At 40.0% G+C, this 20526-nt stretch overlaps 2 protein-coding genes across 4 annotated transcripts in view; one reads left to right on the forward strand and one right to left on the reverse strand.

Moving 5' to 3' along the window:
* Nucleotides 1-5560, forward strand: part of ranbp2 (RAN binding protein 2) — a 111279-nt gene extending 105719 nt beyond the window's left edge. For all 3 annotated transcript variants that reach the window (XM_073845205.1, XM_073845206.1, XM_073845204.1), the window contains 3 exons: nt 68-341; nt 422-756; nt 4863-5560. In XM_073845205.1, coding sequence (XP_073701306.1) covers nt 68-341; nt 422-756; nt 4863-5171 — 918 coding nt within the window. In that variant the 3' untranslated portion in view covers nt 5172-5560. The remainder of the gene's footprint in view (nt 1-67; nt 342-421; nt 757-4862) is intronic.
* A 1053-nt stretch (nt 5561-6613) lies between these two features.
* Nucleotides 6614-20253, reverse strand: lims2 (LIM and senescent cell antigen-like domains 2). The gene is made up of 11 exons (XM_073845208.1): nt 20057-20253; nt 13879-14038; nt 13205-13271; nt 11113-11233; nt 10789-10938; nt 9908-10058; nt 9711-9803; nt 9327-9375; nt 7743-7818; nt 7436-7624; nt 6614-6669 (listed from the first exon to the last, which is right to left on the reverse strand). The coding sequence occupies exons 1-10, from the start codon at nt 20185-20187 to the stop codon at nt 7483-7485; spliced, it is 1140 nt and encodes a 379-aa protein (XP_073701309.1). The 5' UTR covers nt 20188-20253; the 3' UTR covers nt 6614-6669; nt 7436-7482.
* Between the last annotated feature and the right edge of the window lie 273 nt (nt 20254-20526).

The following is a 20526-nucleotide window of genomic DNA, read 5'->3' on the forward strand; positions in this document are numbered from 1 at the left end:
GATGCTGTTAGCGGTGCTCTTCTTCATGTCTCTGGAGGTGTGACGTGTGTTGATGTGGCTCCTGCAGGTGGAGGTAAAGTCTGGTGAGGAGGACGAGGAGATCCTGTTCAAAGAAAGGGCCAAACTGTACCGCTGGGACCGCGATCTTAACCAGTGGAAGGAGCGCGGCGTGGGAGACATCAAGATCCTCTTCCACCCCGCGAAGAAGCGCTACCGTTTGCTGATGAGACGCGAACAGGTGCTGAAAGTCTGCGCCAACCACACCATCAGCCAGAACATCGAACTCAAGCCCATGAACACCTCGGCTAATGCGCTGGTGTGGACCGCCACAGACTACGCAGGTAAAGGCCTCGCTCCTCACCTCAAACACGTCACCTTGCTGCCAGTGTCTTCACGTCTGTATGTTTGTTCACTCACACAGAGGGAGACGGGAAAGTCGAGCAGCTGGCGGCTAAGTTCAAGACTCCAGAGCTGGCCGAGTCCTTCAGGAGAGCGTTCACCGACTGCCAGAGCCGAATGTCTCAGGCTGATGCCACTCAGATGTCCGCCGCTGAGGCGCTTTCACGAGAGTCCAACCCTGTGGTCTTCTTTGACTTGAGCGTAGATGATGAAAAGGCAGGGAGAGTTACCATGGAGCTCTTCGCTCATATCGTGCCCAAAACGGCAGAGAACTTCAGGGCTCTGTGTACAGGAGAGAAGGGCTTCGGTTACAGCCGGTCCATCTTCCACAGGATCATCCCGGACTTCATGTGTCAGGTGAGGACAAGCTGATATTATGCAAACACACTAATGATATGCAAAGCAATTGAGAAGCAGGGTTTTATAGTTATCTAAAACTAATTTTTGTTTAAAATAATAACTAACCGAAAATATCAAAAACACATTTTATTCCAGGTAGTTTTCAGGAAACTGTTTCTCATTTTCATTTAAGTTGAAGTACTAAAATAACTATTCCTAATTAAACTAGGGCTGGTCCGAATACCATTTTTTGAGCTTCGAAGCTGTGGTAGTAATCAACACCGAATATTCGAAGCTTCGAGGGAGGGGGCTGAACATATTCTCCTCTCTAATAAAGGCAGGAATCTCTGTATGTCTGTCTGTTTGCATTTTTATTATGTCAAGAACAGTTCATCCAATCGGCTTCACACGTGGCGGGTGTGTTGCTGTGGACCCAAGGGAGTACAGTGTGGCATTTTGGTGCAATATGGACACATGACAAGTTCAGAATTATTAAACTTTACATAGAGCATTGCCAGTTGGATGCGGCGCGCTTCACGCAGACAGAGCTTATATGCTTCGAGAACGGAACAGACACCGCGCTACTGATACAAAACACACAGGTCTGTTAAGAGCTATACTTTTAATAGCCTTTTTAACAAACAATTCGCTCCCAAATCAGAAATTAGCAGTCACTGTTAATTTACTATTAACAAACATGTGTTTATTTTAACAAATAACATGCAAAATGTAAAAACAAATCAAAGAAATAATCAATTTAAATAAGAAATTGCCTAAATAAGAATGTTAAGCTATTAAACAAACATCCATTGCAAAAATTCCTAAAACCTTGCCCGAACCTTGTCCGACAGTGCATCAGAATCACTGGCTCAAGTCCGACTTTTTTTTTTTTTCTCTTCCCCATTGCACAGCTGCTGTTTTTAATATCAAAGTGATTACATTTTATTTTCTTTAGTTTATAAAGTTAATTTAGAAATATATTTGGAACACTTTTTGGTCCCACTTTACATTAGGTGGCCTTACCTACTATGTACTTGCATTTAAATTAATAATTTGGTACAATATACTTATTGTGTACATGTTTTTACATTGTACTTATATTTTTTAAAAACCTTTATGTAATTACGTTTATAATTAATTTCTGGAATTACCACTGTTGACCCATCCCTTACACCCTAACCCACCCTGAAACCTACCTATAACACCAAACCTGTCCCTAATCTTACTAGGGATAGGTCACGATTTTCGAATATTCGATTAGTTTTTTTAATTACCGAATATCGATTAGGTTGTGCGATTATTAAATTCCCCAAGTTTTCGGTGGTGATGCTCCAGAGGGTGGCGCCGCCAATAACGCACTTCAAAGCTGTCAAGGACAACAGAAGAACAAGATTTCTAATTCTTATAAAGTGAATGAGAATGAAGTGCAGTGCAAACTCTGCCGTGCGAGGCTTGTTTATCATAGTTGAACCACTGCAATGCAAAGGCTGCTCTCTGTAGCCGGAATGTCGCATAAAAAACTCTTAATGGAAACGTGAAGATTTTGAATTTAAAATGAATTTAAAACGTATGTGCATAATTAAGTAGGATAAACTTTTTGTCCGATAAGAAAAAAATGTGCATAAACTACAATAACAGAATAAATGCGCTTTAAAAAAAAAAAGTCATGTGACTTTGCTCGATGGAACGGGATACCTTGACTAACCAGCAGACCAATCTTGTTGCACAGCATCAGAAATGTTGTTTTAGTCGTTCTGCTGTCACTTGCCCACCAAGGCACCTGATCCGCTGACGTTTGGACATTTAGTTCAGTTAGAGAACAAACAGTACAATTAAGAACTGAACGCGGCTCAATGCAGTGGATCTAACAGTCGCATCCGGGGCAGCAGTCCGATTTCATTTATCACGAGGAGTGTTAAGTCGAGTGAGGTGAGAAGGCAAGATGTTGGCAAAAGATTTAGTTTTTAAACGAAATGCAAATGTGTCTGTTTTAAAAATTATTTGACTGTTGCCCTTTATCCCTCATGGACTGGAGACTCACAACATAGATCAGCTAGTACCTCCTACCACACCCGCCAGAGACTCTTTCAATAGACATTTCTTGATCCCTTTCCCAAGATGAGGAGATTGCAGTTTGGCACTTCATTTCCGTGCTGTGATTGGCTTTTTCCACCAGTGTGGCCCACCCTTCTTTCCTTCTGTGGAACTTGCTTGCAACACACATTTAGAAAAGTGTTACTAACGTTTTATCAATGCGTTATTCACTCACCAAACCACAGCCAGAATACTTTGGCAATGTTCCGAACACATTAAGGCTGGAACACACCAAGCTGACTTCAAAGAATAGTAGCAACGAAACCAGCAAACCAAACACAAGGATATACGAGATGTTCACAGATATACACGAAATGTAAATGAAGCAGCGCTTTACCATTTTGTTGCTCATGGGGATAACTTTATTTTAAGAGGCTCATGTTAGGAAAATACTTGCATATTGGAATACTTGGGTAAGATCAAGAAACATTAGAACAGCCTTCTGTTTGTGCCACCTTCATTTATGTACTTGTTTTCATCGCTTTCGCTGAAATTCTCTGGCACTGACTTGTTTGCTAAACTGAGCATCCAGTCCATGTTTCACTCACACTAGTAGCCACCACAGACACTGGTCGACGGCGAAACGTCAGCTCGGTGTGTCCTGGCCTTTATAGTGAGGGGGGAAAATAGTTTGATTCCCTGCTGATTTTGTACGTTTGCCCACTGACAAAGAAATCATCAGTCTATAATTTTAATGGTATGTTTATTTGAACAGTAAGAGACCAAATAACAACAAAAATCCAGAAAAACACATTTTAAAATGTATAAATTGATTTGCATTTTAATGAGTGAAATAAGTGTTTGCAAAACATGACTTGGTAAAACCCTTGTTGGCAGTCACAGAGGTCAGGCGTTTCTTGTAGTTGTCCACCAGGTTTGCACACATCTCAGGAGGGATTTTGTCCCACTCCTCTTTGCAGATCCTTCATTAAACTTTCGAGGCTGACGTTTGGCAACTCATACCTTCAGCTCCCTCCACAGATTTTTTTTTTTTTTTTAATGGAATTGAGGTCTGGAGACTGGCTCCAGATGACTTGGGTCATTCCCATCTATGGCCCGTTTTCGATGCCCTGAAGGTACATGTCCCCGTCTATCGTCCCTTTGATGTGGTGCAGTTGTCCTGTCCCCTTAGCAGAAAAACAGCCCCAAAGCATAATGTTTCCACCTCCATGTTTGACGATGGGGATGGTGTTCTTGGGGTCATAGGCAGCATTCCTCCTCCTCCAAACACGAGTTGAGTTGTGGTCTCATCTGACCTCAACACTTTCACCCAGTTCTCTGAATCATTCAGATGTTCATTGGTAAACTTCAGACGGGTGCAGGATTTCAGTCCTTCACGGTGTAGTGTGTTACCAATTGTTTTCTTGGTGACTATAGTCCCAGCTGCCTTGAGATCATTGTCAAGATCCTCCGGTTTAGTTCTGGGCTGATTCCTCATCGTTCTCATGATCATTGAAACTCTACGAGGTGAGATCTTGCATGGAGCCCCAGACTGAGGGAGATTGACCAGTTATTTTGTGTTTTGGGGCCCTCACGCCGACCTATGGAGTCAGTTTCTGATGGTTTGGTCAAAAACATGCACACCAGTAGCCAGCTGGATCTCATTTTGGAGGGTCCTTTTGTGATCCTGTCCGGCTCTCCTTGTGTAATGGCCCATCTCCCGGTATCTCCTCGTGATCTTAAGACTGCTGGGGAAATGGGTAAAACTGGTTCACAATCATTTATGCTTCCTACTGGAAAGACTGATTTCCCTGAAGTTTAACTGACTTGGCGTTTATACTGTAAGTGTTTCCCTAATTTTTATGAGCCGCGTATTAACAGAAACTATAGTATCATCGCAGTAAAAGTAAGAGATCTGCTTGGTGTTACTGAACCTTTCGAGTGAAGTGGATCAGTATTGAACATATATTAACTAAACATGTCCAACTCTAGATATGAACAGCTGGTGAAATATCTGATGTTTCTGCATCTAGCTTTGGTTTCTTATGGGTATTCAGAAACTCAAGTGTGTTTGTCCTGCTGTGTCTCAGGGTGGCGATATCACCAACCAGGATGGGACTGGAGGAAAATCCATCTACGGAACAAAGTTTGAGGACGAGAGCTTCGAGGTGAGACACACGGGGCCGGGGCTGCTGTCCATGGCTAACCGCGGCAGAGACACCAACAACTCTCAGTTCTTCATCACCCTCAAGAAAGCAGAGCACTTGGACTTCAAGCACGTTGCTTTTGGATTCGTCAAAGAGGGCATGGATGTGGTGAGGAGAATCGGAGAGCTGGGCACTAAAGATGGGAAACCCACGAAACCCATCACCATCTCAGAGTGCGGACAGCTTTTGTGAGCTTTTCTACGCAAACTTTTATTCATCCTTTTTCAGATTGTGTTTCTTGAACTCTTGTGTAAATCAGAACTTGTATATGCAGTGGTTTTATTTTTGTCCTTTTTGTGTTAATAAAGTTGACTGCACTTGTTGACCACAAAATTAATTCTTTTTGAAAAAAAATAAATAAAAGAAAATAAAAAGAAGAAAAGACTTTATTTTATTAAAGAACTTGTTTACCCCAGAGTTTTCTCATGTTTACATGGGCTTAATTGGACAGAATGTGAATCTTTTGAAGGCTTTTTCAAATGTGTGTATTTGGCTGAGGGACACCACACTAACATGAGGTCCCACATAAACAGCCACATGCTTTTGAGTTTTCTGAACAAAATAAATATCTGGCAACTTGATTTTCACTGTTTATTCAAAGTGTTATTATTGATAGGAAACTGTATGCTGTCAAATGCTTCTAGATCAAGTGAAAGCAAAGCTGCTATATTTCCCCTTTAGTTTTGACACATTTTTTTAGGAAAACTGGTAACTTGAGGTATCTCTGACTAATCAGCAGTTAGGTCCGGACTTATTCATTTGTGTGAAATAAATCCACTGTCAGGGCTAGTTTTTTAACTCCAGTTTTCACTTTACTGCATAGGTCTGACCTACAGAAAACTAGTATTTTGATACAAAAGTAAACAGAGATCAGTGCTCAATGTAATCCAGGTTTTTTTGTTTTGTTTTTTATGAAAAATAAGATTTTGTGCATTTTCCAACAAGGGAACTGTGACTCTGAACTAAAGGTAACATTGAGGGTTTATTTCTTGCGTCAAGAAACATTTGAGCTACAGTTTCAAGCTTTCATGATCTCTACATATGTGTGTGTATATCAATGTTTGTATGTGAATAAAAGCCTACATTAAATATGTTGCTCATATAAAGTGATCATGTATTTTCAGAAGGACTGGATGTTTTTGCAGTGTTTTAATAAAATTTAAGTTGAAAGTTTTGTATAAGCGACATGAGAGCGAGTAAATGACAAAATGATCATGTTTTAGGTGAACAGACTCTATAGTTTAAACTCAGGGAAAATAATCAAAAAGATGTCCAGCACTACAGCATTAAGGACTGAAGACTATAAAACAGCTGTTTAGTAATTCTGATAATTTCGTGGCGCCATCTAGCGTCTCTGCGCGGGACACTCACAACATAGATGCTTCCCCTACAGGAGACTTCAAACACCAGTCAAACTTCATCAAATATATTAGATTTACTGTCTGAGAACTGATAAATACATGTAGCGCTCGCATTAGAGCAGTAACTTTCTAAATAGTGAACAAAAAATCAATACAGTTGAACATTTCATGGTTTTCCAGCTGACTGATGATGTATAAAATACAATGCAACAGAACTCAAGTGAGAAGTTAAAACAGCACAACAAAAGACTATTTCTTTATTCATGAACCCTGAATGCTGGATGTTCAGGCTCCTCGTCGGCGCTGCAGGAGCGTCTCACACAGCACTCCTAGACACAACGGGAAAAATCATCTGATCAAACATGAGGAAAGTTTAAAATGAAAAGACTGACAAGTTCAAAAAGACCCTGCCTTTGGATGTTTATCTTTAATGAAATACTATCCTGCTAGCACACGTACATCTCAGAGACATCTATTTGACATCTGCAAGACGTAGTTTGCTCATCTGCAATAGGTTTATTGGACGTTTCTTATCAGATGTGAAATAGACGTCTTTAAGATGTTTATGATTTAGAGTGTATGTAAAACTGACATCTTACAGACGTCTCTCAGACGTTTGCACACAGCAGATGCTTTCCAGATCAAGTGATCTTTTTTTTATAAATCTGTACTTTGACGTGGATTTGATCGTACGAACACTCTAAGATCAAATCAGTGCGTAAGAAAGTTTTATAAATGAGGCCCCAGATGTCAAATAGACGTCTAACAGATGTCTTTAAGATGTTTATGATTTAGAGTGTATGTAAAACTGACATCTTACAGACGTCAGACGTTTGCACACAGCGGATGCTTTCCAGATCAAGTGATCTTTAACAGACATCTCGCAGATGTACATGTGCTTTCTGGGTATAATGCACTTAGAAACACTTTATTTCTGTTTATTTAGGAAAGAAGGTGAAGCCCAGGGCCAGTAGGCATAAAACCTGTCAGAAATGCTTCCTCAGTCCACAGGTTTGACTTGAGAGTGACATAAAACAGCTAAAGGTGACCTTGGGCAAGTGTGATTTAGTATGAGAGGAGGAGGAAAGCACTGACCGTCGAGGAGAAAACAGCATGTGTGGTGTTGACAGGAGAGACACGCGTCACAGACAGATGGGCATTTTCTTCTTCTTCATGTCTTTGGAGTCTTGTTCACGCTTGGACAGGCGTCTCTTGAGCTCGTCCGGCACACGCTCGTAGCAGTGCTTACACACCGGCTTCAGATCCATCTCCACAAACTTATCCCTGAGCAACAACACACAGCACAGCCAGCAGTTCACTACACAATGCTCTGACATTTCTGTACATGACCCTATAAGTCAAATTACACCGAGAAGCTAATATCTAGCACACTTTTACGCACTTGAGGGTCAGCTTGGAGTTGCATGTGGAGCAGCTGAAGCATTTGACACACCAGGCCTTTTTCAGCGCAGACACCACTTCAAAACAAAAGAGAGAAAAATCAAGCACATGTGTAGGTTCTTCACTATGAATCATAGCATTGTGATTATCATTATACAGTTGAGGTCAAAAGTTTGCATACACCTTGCGGAATCTACAAAATGTTAATTATTTTAGCAAAATAAGTGGGATCCTACAAAATCCATGTTCTTTTTTATTTACTACTGTCCCGCATGAGATATTTCACATAAAAGATGTTTGCATATAGAGCTTTTTCCTGAGTAAATGATAAGCACCACCATTACGAATTCTAACGTCAGATTAGATAGTCTCCATAGGAACCCATTCAAATAGCATCCATCTGTTTTTAATGTAGCTAACATCAGCAGCTTCGTGTCATTTACACACTCTTTGAGGAGTGGCACTGACAAATGACGGTCATTGCTATAGAGCCATGTGCTTTTTAAAAACATTTTAATAGCTTTATCATTAGAGTAACAGCTCGGAATATATGCTACTTTGACTAAAAACGCTGGAGACCAGAAATGCAAAGAGGTTAAGAGTCAGGTGTGACTTATGCGTTCAGGAAAACGTCTATAGTTTATAAAAATAACCCAGTTCAAATGTTAACTTGTTTGTCCTGAACAGTTCAACTGCCTGCTGTTCTTCAGAAAAATCCTTCAGCTCCCACAAATTCTTTGGTTCTTCAGCATTTTTGTGTATTTGAACCCTTTCCAACAATGACTGTATGATTTTGAGATCCATCTTTTCACACTGAGGACAACTGAGGGACTCTGTTTCTGTTCAAAAGTTTTCACCCCCGGCTCTTAATGCATCGTTTTTCCTTCTGGAGCATCAGTAAGCATTTGAAACTTATGTAATAGTTGCATATGACCCTGATAGCATATGTACATCTCGGAGACGTCTATTTGATGTCTGCATTTTCATCTGCAAGACATTATTTTTAGAGTGTTTGCTCATCTGCAATATGTCTATAGAACGTCTCCTATCAGATGTCAAATCGTCGTCTATTAGATGTCTTTAAGATGTTTATGATTTATAATGTATGTAAAACTGACATCTTACAGACGTCTGCCAGACATTTGTACACAGCAGATGATTTCCAGATCAAGAGATCTTTAACACACATCTTGCAGACGTACGTATGCTTTCTGGGAGTCCCTGAAAAGATGGATCTCATAATCATACAGTCATTGTTGGAAAGGGTTTAAAAACACAAAAATGCTGAAAAACCAAAGAATTTGTGGGTCTTAAAGAATTTTTCTGAAGAACAGCAGACAGTTTAACTGTTCAGGACAAACAAGGGACTCAAGAACAACTATCACTAAACAAAAAAACACAGCTGTGGATCATTCAGGTTACAACAAAATATTGAGATTCTTTTGAATGAGTTCATTCAACATTCAAAATTCAACTATTATTTTCTCTTGGGACTATATGTAAACATCTTAATGTGAAATATCTTTTAAAATAATTAACATTTTGCAGATTCTGAAAACTTTATGAACGATGCAAACGCTCTCACCATCTCCCTCAATGACGCGGTTGCAGTGGTAACAGACTTCTCCAAAGAGCTGTAAAAGAAATGAGACACACTCACATTAAGATCATGTTTCAAAACAGTGTGTTTTCACTGCATACAGTATCTGCGACTGTTGGCTGCGTAGTATTTTAGTAGACTGTCCTGTATATATATTGTCTCTTTTGGGTTTAGAGCCTGATCACTCCTTTCACATTTTAAATGTGACAGCGTTACAGAGATTTGAACTAAACTGCCTACAAATACAACAGAACGGACATAGCATGCATCTGTGTTTTATCAATATTGATATTTTTATATTCATATCTTAATATTAAAACTGTATTGGTCATTGTGCAGTGAATAAATGAGCTAATTTCCAGACTTTACCTGGTTGTAGTGATTTTCACAGTACGCCAGGCCCTTGCGCTCATAATGCCGATGACCCAGAAACGGTTTCTCACATTTAGCACACACGAAATGCTGCAAACAAGAAGATGATACACAACAATAAACAAGTCAACATCACATGCTGGAATGGCTCAGAGGATGAAGGCATCACCTCATCAAAGCATGTGCTGAAATACCTCCACGTGCCACTGTTTGCCCATGGCATTGACCACACGCCCCTCGATGGGTCTCCTGCAAGCGCCGCAGATGGGCACGCCCAGCTTATCATGACAAGGCAGACAGTACAGCTCACCCTTCAGCTCCCTGGCATCAGCTGTCAGCTCCTTACTGAATGCAGAAACATCACTCAACCTTGAGCTTCAGTTTCCCAGATAGCAAACTACGTCTTGCAGATGTAAATGCAGACATCAAATAGATGTCTCAGAGATGTATGTGTGCTATCAGGGTTATTACTATTACACATCAATACCCAGATAGCACACGTACATCTCGGAGACATCTATTTGACATCTGCAAGACGTAGTTTGCTCATCTGCAATACGTCTATTGGACGTTTCCTATCAGATGTGAAATAGATGTCTATTAGATGTCTTTAAGATGTTTATGATTTAAAATGTATGTAAAACTGACATCTTACAGACGTCTGCCAGGTGTTTGTACACAGCAGATGTTTTCCAGATCATGAGATCTTTAACAGACATCTTGCAGATGTATGTGTGCTATCTGGGTACCCCTGATAGCACACGTACATCTCGGAGACATCTATTTGACATCTGCAAGACGTAGTTTGCTCATCTGCAATACGTCTATTGGACGTTTCCTATCAGATGTCAAATAGATGTCTATTAGATGTCTTTAAGATGTTTATGATTTAAAATGTATGTAAAACTGACATCTTACAGACGTCTGCCAGGTGTTTGTATACAGATCATGAGATCTTTAACAGACATCTTGCAGACGTACATGTGCTATCTGGGACATCTAATTTGCTGACTGACGTTCTGAAAGTCTCTCATCCGTCCCGTCGCTTGTGTGTGCAGGAGAGCAAGTTACTCACCCGCAGTTATTGCAGTTAAAGTGGTCCGGATGGTACGGATCATTCTTGAAAATCAGCGGGATGTCATCAACGATGGCTTGACATTTCTGGCAGATGTACTTCCCCAGACTGTGAGCCTTCTCACGGTTATGACACGGACGGCACAAATGTCTATCAGGCAGATTAACAATGTAAAACTATTTACTGTATTTGAATTTCTAGACCGCAGCATGTTTATTTCCAAGTCGCATTCAAGGAAAACTTCAACTGATTTGACTAAAAGTTGTACAAGGACCACATGAAGGCTTTATGTTATCCCTGAATTACAGCAGCGGCTGAACTGACCTGCCTGCGTTCTTCACAAAGCCAACCTCAGCGAGCACAGCCTGGCACAGATCACAGCAGAAACAGTCAGGGTGCCAGCTGCTGTTCATGGCCTTTATCACACGCCCAATGATGAACTCACCTGGGAACACAAGCATACGCAATACACATCAAACAAATGCTGGAATCATGGTTCAGTGGCATGGTCTTCAGAATTACTGCAGAACAATTGAAGCTGTTTCCAGAACTTGTGTTGTAGCTCCTGACTGGACAAAGAAATTAAGTTCCAAAAGTAGGTTCAGAAGGAGCCTGATTATTCAGTCCTCATCATCCCTCCATCTCCTGCTCTATTTCTCTCATTTTACTCCATGTAGTATCAGCACAGGGGATGGCAACCTGGAGCTTGAGCTGAGCCTCGGAGTCTTGGTCGAGGACATCAAGTCAAGTCTGTTTAACTATTAAGACTGGATGGGCATGCAAACTTATGAAATCCCTTATGAAAAAGAAGTGTGCTATTAGTATACTTCTTTAAAAAAAAAAAAAATGAAAGTATACTTTTAGTCTACTTTTTATGTACTTCTCAGAAATGTGCTTTATATATTTCTCAGAAATATATTTAAAATGACATTTAAGTATACGTTACTTATACTTAGAAAAAGTCTAAACACATTTAAGCTCTACTTGTCCTCTGAGAATCTGTGTTTTCATTGTTATATATAGGGGCGCGATTACACATATTCTGAACAGAATTTACAAAACACAATTGAAGAAGAAACCGAAACAACAGATGCTTGTACAAATGATTGTGTAATTTAACACAATCGTCAGACATAAACCTGCATCAAAGTGAAGAGGTAATAATGACTGTAAAGTTTTTGGGTCTTGATCTACTTTGTCTATGTTTTGATTAACATGAAAAGTCTTTTTTTAGCGTTTTGTTAAAAATGTTGTTTGTTTGTTTATTAATCTTTATTTATGAAACTTACCCACATTCAAGTGTTTATAAAAGGATGCATGGAGCTAGAATAAAATGTTTTTGTTTACAAGCAGATACCCTGTTCCTTCTTTTGATGTTTTGTATGTTCAGATATTCATAACAAAATATATACAAATTAATACCTAAATAGAGACATAGTAGTATACTTATTTAGTATACTCACTTAAAGACAAATTATGAGTACACTTGAAACTACTAGTTTACTGAGACTATACTTCAAAGTGTACTAAATGCATAAAAAGGTATTTAAATAGTAAACTATCAGTATACATATAAGTTCACCTTTTAGCAGACATTCAGTACAAACTAACAACATAAATGTAATCTAGTTGTGTACTCAAAGTTATTCTTAAAGTATACATTTAAGTATACTTTTTTATACTAGAAAGTGGGCCAATTTAGTCCCAATGAGTATTGAAATAGTACACCCAAATATACTACTAGTACACTGATATTTGTATACTTAATACATAAAGCATACTTAAAAATTAACTTGAACCTTACTTAAGTATACTTAATAAAATAAACTCGAAGTATACTTCTTTTTGGCAAAGGATGCATTACCCATTGAATGGGGACAACCTAAACATACTAGTATTGGTAGAATAAAAACAACCTGAAAGTAATGTTTCATGAATTGTTTTGATGACCTCTATATTCTGATCAACTACAACATTAAAAGATCATCCTCATGCTGCCTAAACAGCTTTGATGTGCCAAGGCATGGGCACAACAAGATCTCTGAACTTGTCTCATGGTTTCAGGCACTAGGATATTAGCAGCACATCCTTCAGGTCCTGCAAGGCAACACACTTAACTCTTCATCATGTTCCTCAAATCACTGAGTAGCATTTTTAGCAATATGGCAGTACTATTAGTATTATCCTGCTGAAGGGAGCCACTGTCCTCAGGGAATATCATCACCTTGAAGTGGTGTTTGTGGTCTGCGACAATATCTTGATGTTTCTTGATGTTTTATCTTGATGATATCTTGATGTTTTTCTTAACTTTGAATGATAAAAATAACCTAGGTGTATTCACACTGACAGCAAATCACCACAGCTCTGACATCTACATGATTTACTAGTTTACAGTTGATCAGGGTTGTCTACTCACCACACTGGTGACAGCATGGAGCAAACAGCATCTGGAAGTCATGCTCACAGTATTTTCTGCCTTCAAACTGTAAAAGCAAGTATTTTTCATTTCAAAAAGGCATACACAGTAATATTTGCAGCAAGCAGCTAATTATTTAAAAGAGTGATCCATCTTTGTGTCCAGATGTCACTAAAAGTATTAGTCATAATGCATTTCTTATGCCACTGAGCAACTTTAAAAATCTTATCCAACATTCCAGGGTAAGCTCAAACTTAGCTTAAACTTAAACTTAGCTGCTTGTAGATTGTGGTACAGACCTTAATATGATAATCTGCAAATGAACTTCTACTGTATGTCAGGTAACTTGCTGCTATAAAGTGTTCTCTCACACCGTTGCAGTGTTTAGGCTTCTGAAAATTTGGTTCTGGACTTTCTCAGAGAAGTAAAATGGAATGAATGAATGTAAAAAGTACATACTGTAGATCAGGGGTCTCCAACCCTGCTCCTGAAGACTTACCACCGTCCTGTAGATTTTAGCTCCAACCCCAATCAGCCACACCTGAACCAGCTAATCAGTGTGCTCAGGGTTACCTGATAATGACAGTCAGGTGTTTTGGAGCAGGACTGGAACTGAAGCCCAAGAGCAAGGTTGGAGACTGTTGGATTCAGATCTGAGTGTGTGAGTGTCTCACCTCATAGAAGAGCCCCTCGAGGAACTGCTGAAAGCACTGTGCACAGACGAAGCACTGCTCATGGTACAGCTCACCATTACTGTTCACAATCTTCTCTGTTGGTGTGAAGCTGGCCTTACAGCGCTCACAGATGGCATTGGCTAAAGCATTCGTCATGTTGCTGTGAAGACAAATGTTCATATTTTGATTTTACCACAATGTAAAAAAAAAATAGATTAGAAACAAAGTGAAAAAAGTTTGCATGATTGCAACCATAAGCAAGAGTGTAACCAATGCATTAAGAATGTTGGTGCACACTCGTGATCTTCAGTGATCTTTAGCAATATGACAACATCTCCACACACTTTAAGCATTTTACCCATTAAACACTTTATTCTAGCAAAATCTGGCAACACTTTACAGACCCATGACCCCAGAGATGGTGAGAATGAGTAAAGACACGTCCAGGGTTTGCCGCCCTGGGAACTCAAGTGGAAGTGGAACATCCAGCCAGTATCCACTAATTACCTAGTCTCAGCCTCAGACGTCACGCCCAAGGAACGTTGGATAAACGTCTGATGCATATGGGACACTTAACTGGAAACACTAAAGGAATGTGGAAGTCGTCATCTGATTAGTTGAATTTGACCGGATTTTCGGTAGATGCGAGTGTCGCGTTTATTTTCGGTCCGCCGGGAAACAAAGTGCCGACTGATTTACTCTTGTGTTTTGCTAGGAGGTGCTTATGCAGACGCCATTGTTGTTATACACTTTTGCAACCTTCGTGAACGAATTACTGACTTACTGCTTGTTCTCCCTCTTCTTCTTTAACTTTCAATGCTGGTTATTTCAGTGACTGACTTGTTGCACGCCAGTCTGTTGTTGTGGGGGCATTTCCACGCCCCGAAACGTGACGTTGAACGAAACGAACTGTGATTGGTTGTTTGACATGTCGGTCAAACGGTCTTATGGGCGGGCCTTGGCCAATGAAATCTGCCATGAATTCCAGACCTTCAGCCATCAGTCTGAAGGTCTGGCTATGCGAGACTACTAATTACCTGTCTGTACCTAAAACATGCTTAAACTGGCTTAATTCAGTGATTGTAAAACGGGGTGCTGCCCAGCCCACTGCTCTACAGATGTCTATTAGAGAGGAGCCATTTGTTAGAGCCCAGGAGGATGTAACTTTTCTTGAGGAGTGTGCTTAGATTCCAACAGAGCACAGCAAGCCTTAGGCCTGGTATACCAAGACAATGGCATCCACAATCCACTTGTCCAGCCTCTGTTTGGAGACAAGCTTTTCCTTCTGCTTGCAAGTTCACCACTTGGTACCTAAAAAGGGGTATTGGGAACATTGAGCACGTAGCCTGGCTGGGGTCTCAGGATCATGTAAGAGTATTTCCGACTGAACTTTAGACACGTTTCACTGACAGAGAATGCATACAGGTCCACATCCTTATCGATGAATGTGAGTATGGTCAGGAGGACCATCCTAAAAGAGAGGGTCCTTGGCTTGGCTGACTCCAGGGACTCAAAAGGAGCTCTCTGTGGGCATGGGAAAATTACAGAAAGATCCAAAGATGGGATAAGAGTTGGCTTTGGATTATTTCTCCTTCTGGCAGCTCTGAGGAACCTGATGATCAGGTCATGCTTCCCTAAGAACTTGTCATTCACTGCATCATGTTATGCGACTACAGCGGACATATACACCTTCAAGGTGAAGGGGAACAGCTGTCTCTCTAACCTCTCATGCAGGAATGAAAACACTGGCCTGACTGCACAAGTCTATGTGCCCGTCTCACAGAGGGATTCTAGACTGAGTGATAGTCTAGTTAAGTCTTGCATGTCCGGTTCAGGGGCCAGACATGGATGTTCCAGAGGCCGGGGTGTCAGTGGACAAAATTCCCTTGGATTTGACAGGGAGGAGCATGAGCTCTGAGAACCATGTCTGGATTGGGCAATATGGTGCAGCCAGTAGGACCTGTTTTGTTCACCCCTCCGGGGGTGATGCTCTGCTGGCGACTCAGACATGTGTAGATCGGCCAACTTGTTTGTTTTTGTTGTGGTTTTTAATGTTGTTTTTAAATTAAGCTATACAGCAAAAAGGCCAGAGTTAAATTAACTATCTCAGGAGTTTATTTGCATCCACTCTCAAGAGTGTCAAGTGTTAAATTAACACTGAAGCAGATAATTAGTGATTAATTAAGTGGTGATTGATCATTATTGAAGACACCTGATGTTAATAAGCAGAATCACCAAAGGAGAAAATCACATTTTTAAGCAACCATTACAGTGGTCAGTGTTTGCATTAGTTGGTCTCTTGACCCTGACATCTTTACCATTAGATCTTGCTGGGCTGCTTTATTTGGGGGTAAACAACCAGACAAGCCAAGACCACAAGTCATCAGGGGGTGATGATTATGTTTTAATGTAATCGTTGCTTAACCTGAATCAATGAACTCAACTTAGAGTTGAGTCAATTTCAATTAAAAGGAACTGTAACTGAGAGTTAAGTTTCTAAAGGAGTTCAGTCAAACAACGGTTGTAAATATTTAGTCTTGTGAGTCCACGACAACCAATCCTGTCCATCTTTCTTTAAAATACATTCACAAGTCTAAGCCTTGTAAAGTAAAATAAATTAGACAAAACAAAGACAATTCAGCCCATAATTTATTAATGCCGCAATGCATGATGGGAGTCATAGATGAGTTTCGATTGGCTACAACATGCTTCTCCTCTAACCAGAAAAGAGAGTTGCTACTGCAACGCTGCCACGGTCATGTTCTCACAGTGAGAATATAAACCAACCAAATATGCTTTTTCAGCATTGGCACAGCCCAAATTAGGCAGAGATTGTGGCCATCCGATACTTTTCTCGTTTGGGGCTCCCATGTGTGACCCCTAGTGTCAGGACATCACCACAATGTCAAAGTGACTGGAACAACAGTAACCAAAAGCAGTGCCCGTCAAAGCATATACAAATCAATAGAAATCAGAAATGTGAACTGCACATGCAAATGCATCATTATTTGTCCAAAGGTGAAGATTAGTATTCCTCATGGATTTGTAAGGTCATCATATCTCTTGCCATGTTAACATGGTTTTGCCTACACTTTTTAGTGTTTTAGTCAGGTGGACAAGTGAAATCATGACCTGTCAACTTGCAGTGTCTCAATAGGGTGAGTTATAACGACCTAAACTTGAAGATTTAAAAATTTAACTAACATGTTTATATAACAACAAAACATAGGTTGGGTCAGAGGTGGGACTTTCAATCACAGGCAAGTCTAAAGTCATATCCCAAGTCCTCAAAAAATTAAAGTTAATGAGATTACTCAGACTAATTAAATGAGACACTTGATGAATAATTAAATGATGATTGTGCATTAGCGATGAACACCTGCTGTTAATGAGAATTACAGAGGATCAGATGTTGGTTTTATTAGTTATAATGATGCTACCATCATAGAGATCAGTCTCTGCTTTAGTTGGGCTATTGACTCTTGACTTCTGTTTAATCTCTCTTTATAGCAATGCATGTTGTTTTGTAAAGCAGAGAGACAGCTGTTTTAACATCTCTGTGTTACCTGACTGCCTCTTTTAATGCTGGTTAATAATAAGCTTCCATCAAGAGCATGTGTCATAAAAATAATTGATCAAAAAGATGAAGAAATAAAAGACAAAGTCCTGAAGGAAACCAACAATGTAGTTCTCACCAGCCTCGCAACAAAGTCATACCTAGGGTGATGTGTTATTTTCTTAGAGAGGATTGGGAAATTAAATATTACAATGTCTTTACAAGACAGACACACCGCTACAAATGTTACTGAGTGGCTGGAGGAAGTCGTAGCTAATTTTGAGTTGCCCCCTCAAAAGGTTAAAGCTGTTGTTCATGATAATGGATGCAACATTGTAGCCACAGTGAAGATTTTGAAGGAGACGTATGGATGGGTTTCAGTGCGATGTGTAGGCCACACATGAACTGTTGCTGGTCCACCATGCATTAAAGAACCAGACTATCAGCAAAGGTTAGGGTGGTGCTCTGCACATTGTTGAGCTCTTTAAGAAAAGTGAACTGGCTTGTGTCAAGCTGAAGCGGAAACAGCAAACTGGAACAGCTAAAAAAAAATACTAGTTGATTGCTTGATTAATCTATATAGAATAATCAACCGATTACTCGATATCCAGAATAATCATTAGTGACAGCCCTAGACTGAAGCATTTCTACGTCACTAGATCCAAGTCTACTCTTTCGAAGACAGTCCTGTTTTTTCAAAAAACTGAAAGCAGAATCTTGTTCCATAATATGCAAAAAAAGCATACTTCTAAACACAAAAAACAGACTATCCAAATAACACTTCCAATATGCCCACCAATACACAATTACAGTCGAAGGAGAACAGACAAGCCATTCTATTTGTACAATCTGCCCATTACGCATTAAAAGCGTGAACAAGGTTTTGCTCAAAACAACCCTCTTCTGGTTGTTGTAGAATAGCTCTGATGCTTGGAATGGTGTGTCTTTATTTTGATATAACAGGGATGCTTTTCACGCCCTTGCTAATGCAGAGACAATACATGTTTTCTGTGATAGAATCCATAAAGCTACATCAGTGGATGTAATATGTGTTTCTGCTGGAGAAATCTGTTGGCTTGTTTCGGTCAAACCACCTGATTCTGAAGTGTTGTTTGACCTGATAAACGGCACTTTATTTTTTTTTTTAATTGTATAAAAATTTCTTTTTTTGCTTTAGTTCCTCTTTTTAGCACCGATGTCATATTTTCTGATGTTATTGGTTCGACATGTTGTTGAGGCAACCTTTGGGTTACAAGTCTGACTAGAGAGTAAGCATTAAGCCATGGCTGTCCCATTTACTGTAAATGACTCTGTAAGTCACTGTGGCTAAAAGCATCAACTAAATACATTTTTATTAGGCCACGTTATAGAGAATATGCCAGTTGTTCTTCAGTGTTTGGCTGTGTGAGTGTGTGTGGCCTGCTCTTTGTAAAGCTCAGACCAGCGGCATGAGGAATGTGTGATCTGCTCTCTGGAGACCCATGTGAGGCATGTATATTTGTGGAAGTGCTGGATTCATCTGTCAGACGCACAGCTGTCAGAGTCACTGTTAACTAGTCTGAGCCTCAGACGTCACGTCCATGCAACGCAGAGTGACTGATACCTCACAACAAATCACCCTACAGGCTGGAAGATTGCAAATCATGCATTTATCAGTAATAGCCTCGTCTTATTTAGATTCACAGTTTTGGAGTGCTTCTTTGAGATTGTGAGTAGCCTACAGAATGACGTGTCAGTGTGTGAAACATTTCTTCTGTTATTGCCTGGGGAAAAAAGGCACATGCTGACCTATGGCAGGGCATGAGGTCACAACATATGAACTTTGAGGTATGAACTAATCTTTTAACTATCTTTTAACTTTCTCGCAAACTGTGAGCTATCCTACGAACCCTTTAGCAAACCTTCAACAGCTAAAGCACTTCACAAAGCAGAAACATGTAAAAGGTCATGCTGTTTTGGCTGTCAGTATTGCAGTGAATCAGCTGCAAGGTATCACTAGTATTTCCACTGCTCTCTCTGTCACGGCTCTGACAGAATGAGAAGCTCTAAATTAGCACAAGAACATGATGCATGTATCGTCATCAGTCTAAGTCAAGCTGAAAGGACAGAACCACATCACAGATTTTACAGAGCTGGTCCTCGTCTCTACACATTTACTGTTCTTTACTGCTGAAGACCCATGTGAAATCCATGGACATTCATCAAAAATTGACATTCAAATTAGCTGCTTTCAGGACACCTATGAACATTTACGTTTAGCAGATGCTTTTACCCTTCTGAAAAAAACAGCATATGCTGGTTAGGTAGGTTTCAGTGCTGGCATGCATGAGCTGGTTTATGCTGGTCCTTGACCAGCAACATGACCAGCAATGGACCAACCAGCTAAAACCAGCATCAAAACCTACCCAACCAGCATATGCTGTTTTTTTTTCAACAGAGTATCTATTATAATCCTACTATAATCATGCAGTGATTTACAAATCTTAAGGGCAGCAACACTTGAGTACAGTTGTCATGAGCTTATGAATGCCTTCTTTCACTTGAAACATTTACTAACGTATTGTAATTAAATACCCAGAAGCCATATGAACCCAAGAGGAAATGTTTTAGCCTCACACTCACAAGCGAACGTAGAAATCACAGAACTCCTTGTAGACTTTGACATCGCTGCGTTTGGGAACCTCAGGCCCCTCACAGATCTCTGTGTCCTCCTGATGTCCGTTGATATTCCTCGCCTGAATTTCTACTTCCATGATGATTACAGAATGAAACTGGACAGACTCGTGAGAGAGAGCTGCGGCTGTAACAGACTCAGAGCGAGTCAATAATAGACTGAGAGAGTCTCTCCTGCTGCCCTCATCCTCATGTGTCCAACTCAAGCCAATACACCACACTTCACTCACTAGAAATGCTTAGTTCGTTTGCAATTTAAAAAGAAAAAAATGCTAACAAACAACTACAAACCGTAACATTCCTCATAACAAATATTTTGATTAAAGTCATGTATTTACTAAAAAAAACTGATGACAGATTTTTCAAATAGACGGTTTCTTTTTATTCGCTGATTAACTAAAAAACATACGACTTTCAAA

The sequence above is a fragment of the Garra rufa genome, chromosome 8 (assembly GCF_049309525.1).
Source record: "Garra rufa chromosome 8, GarRuf1.0, whole genome shotgun sequence".
Lineage (NCBI taxonomy): Eukaryota > Metazoa > Chordata > Actinopteri > Cypriniformes > Cyprinidae > Garra > Garra rufa.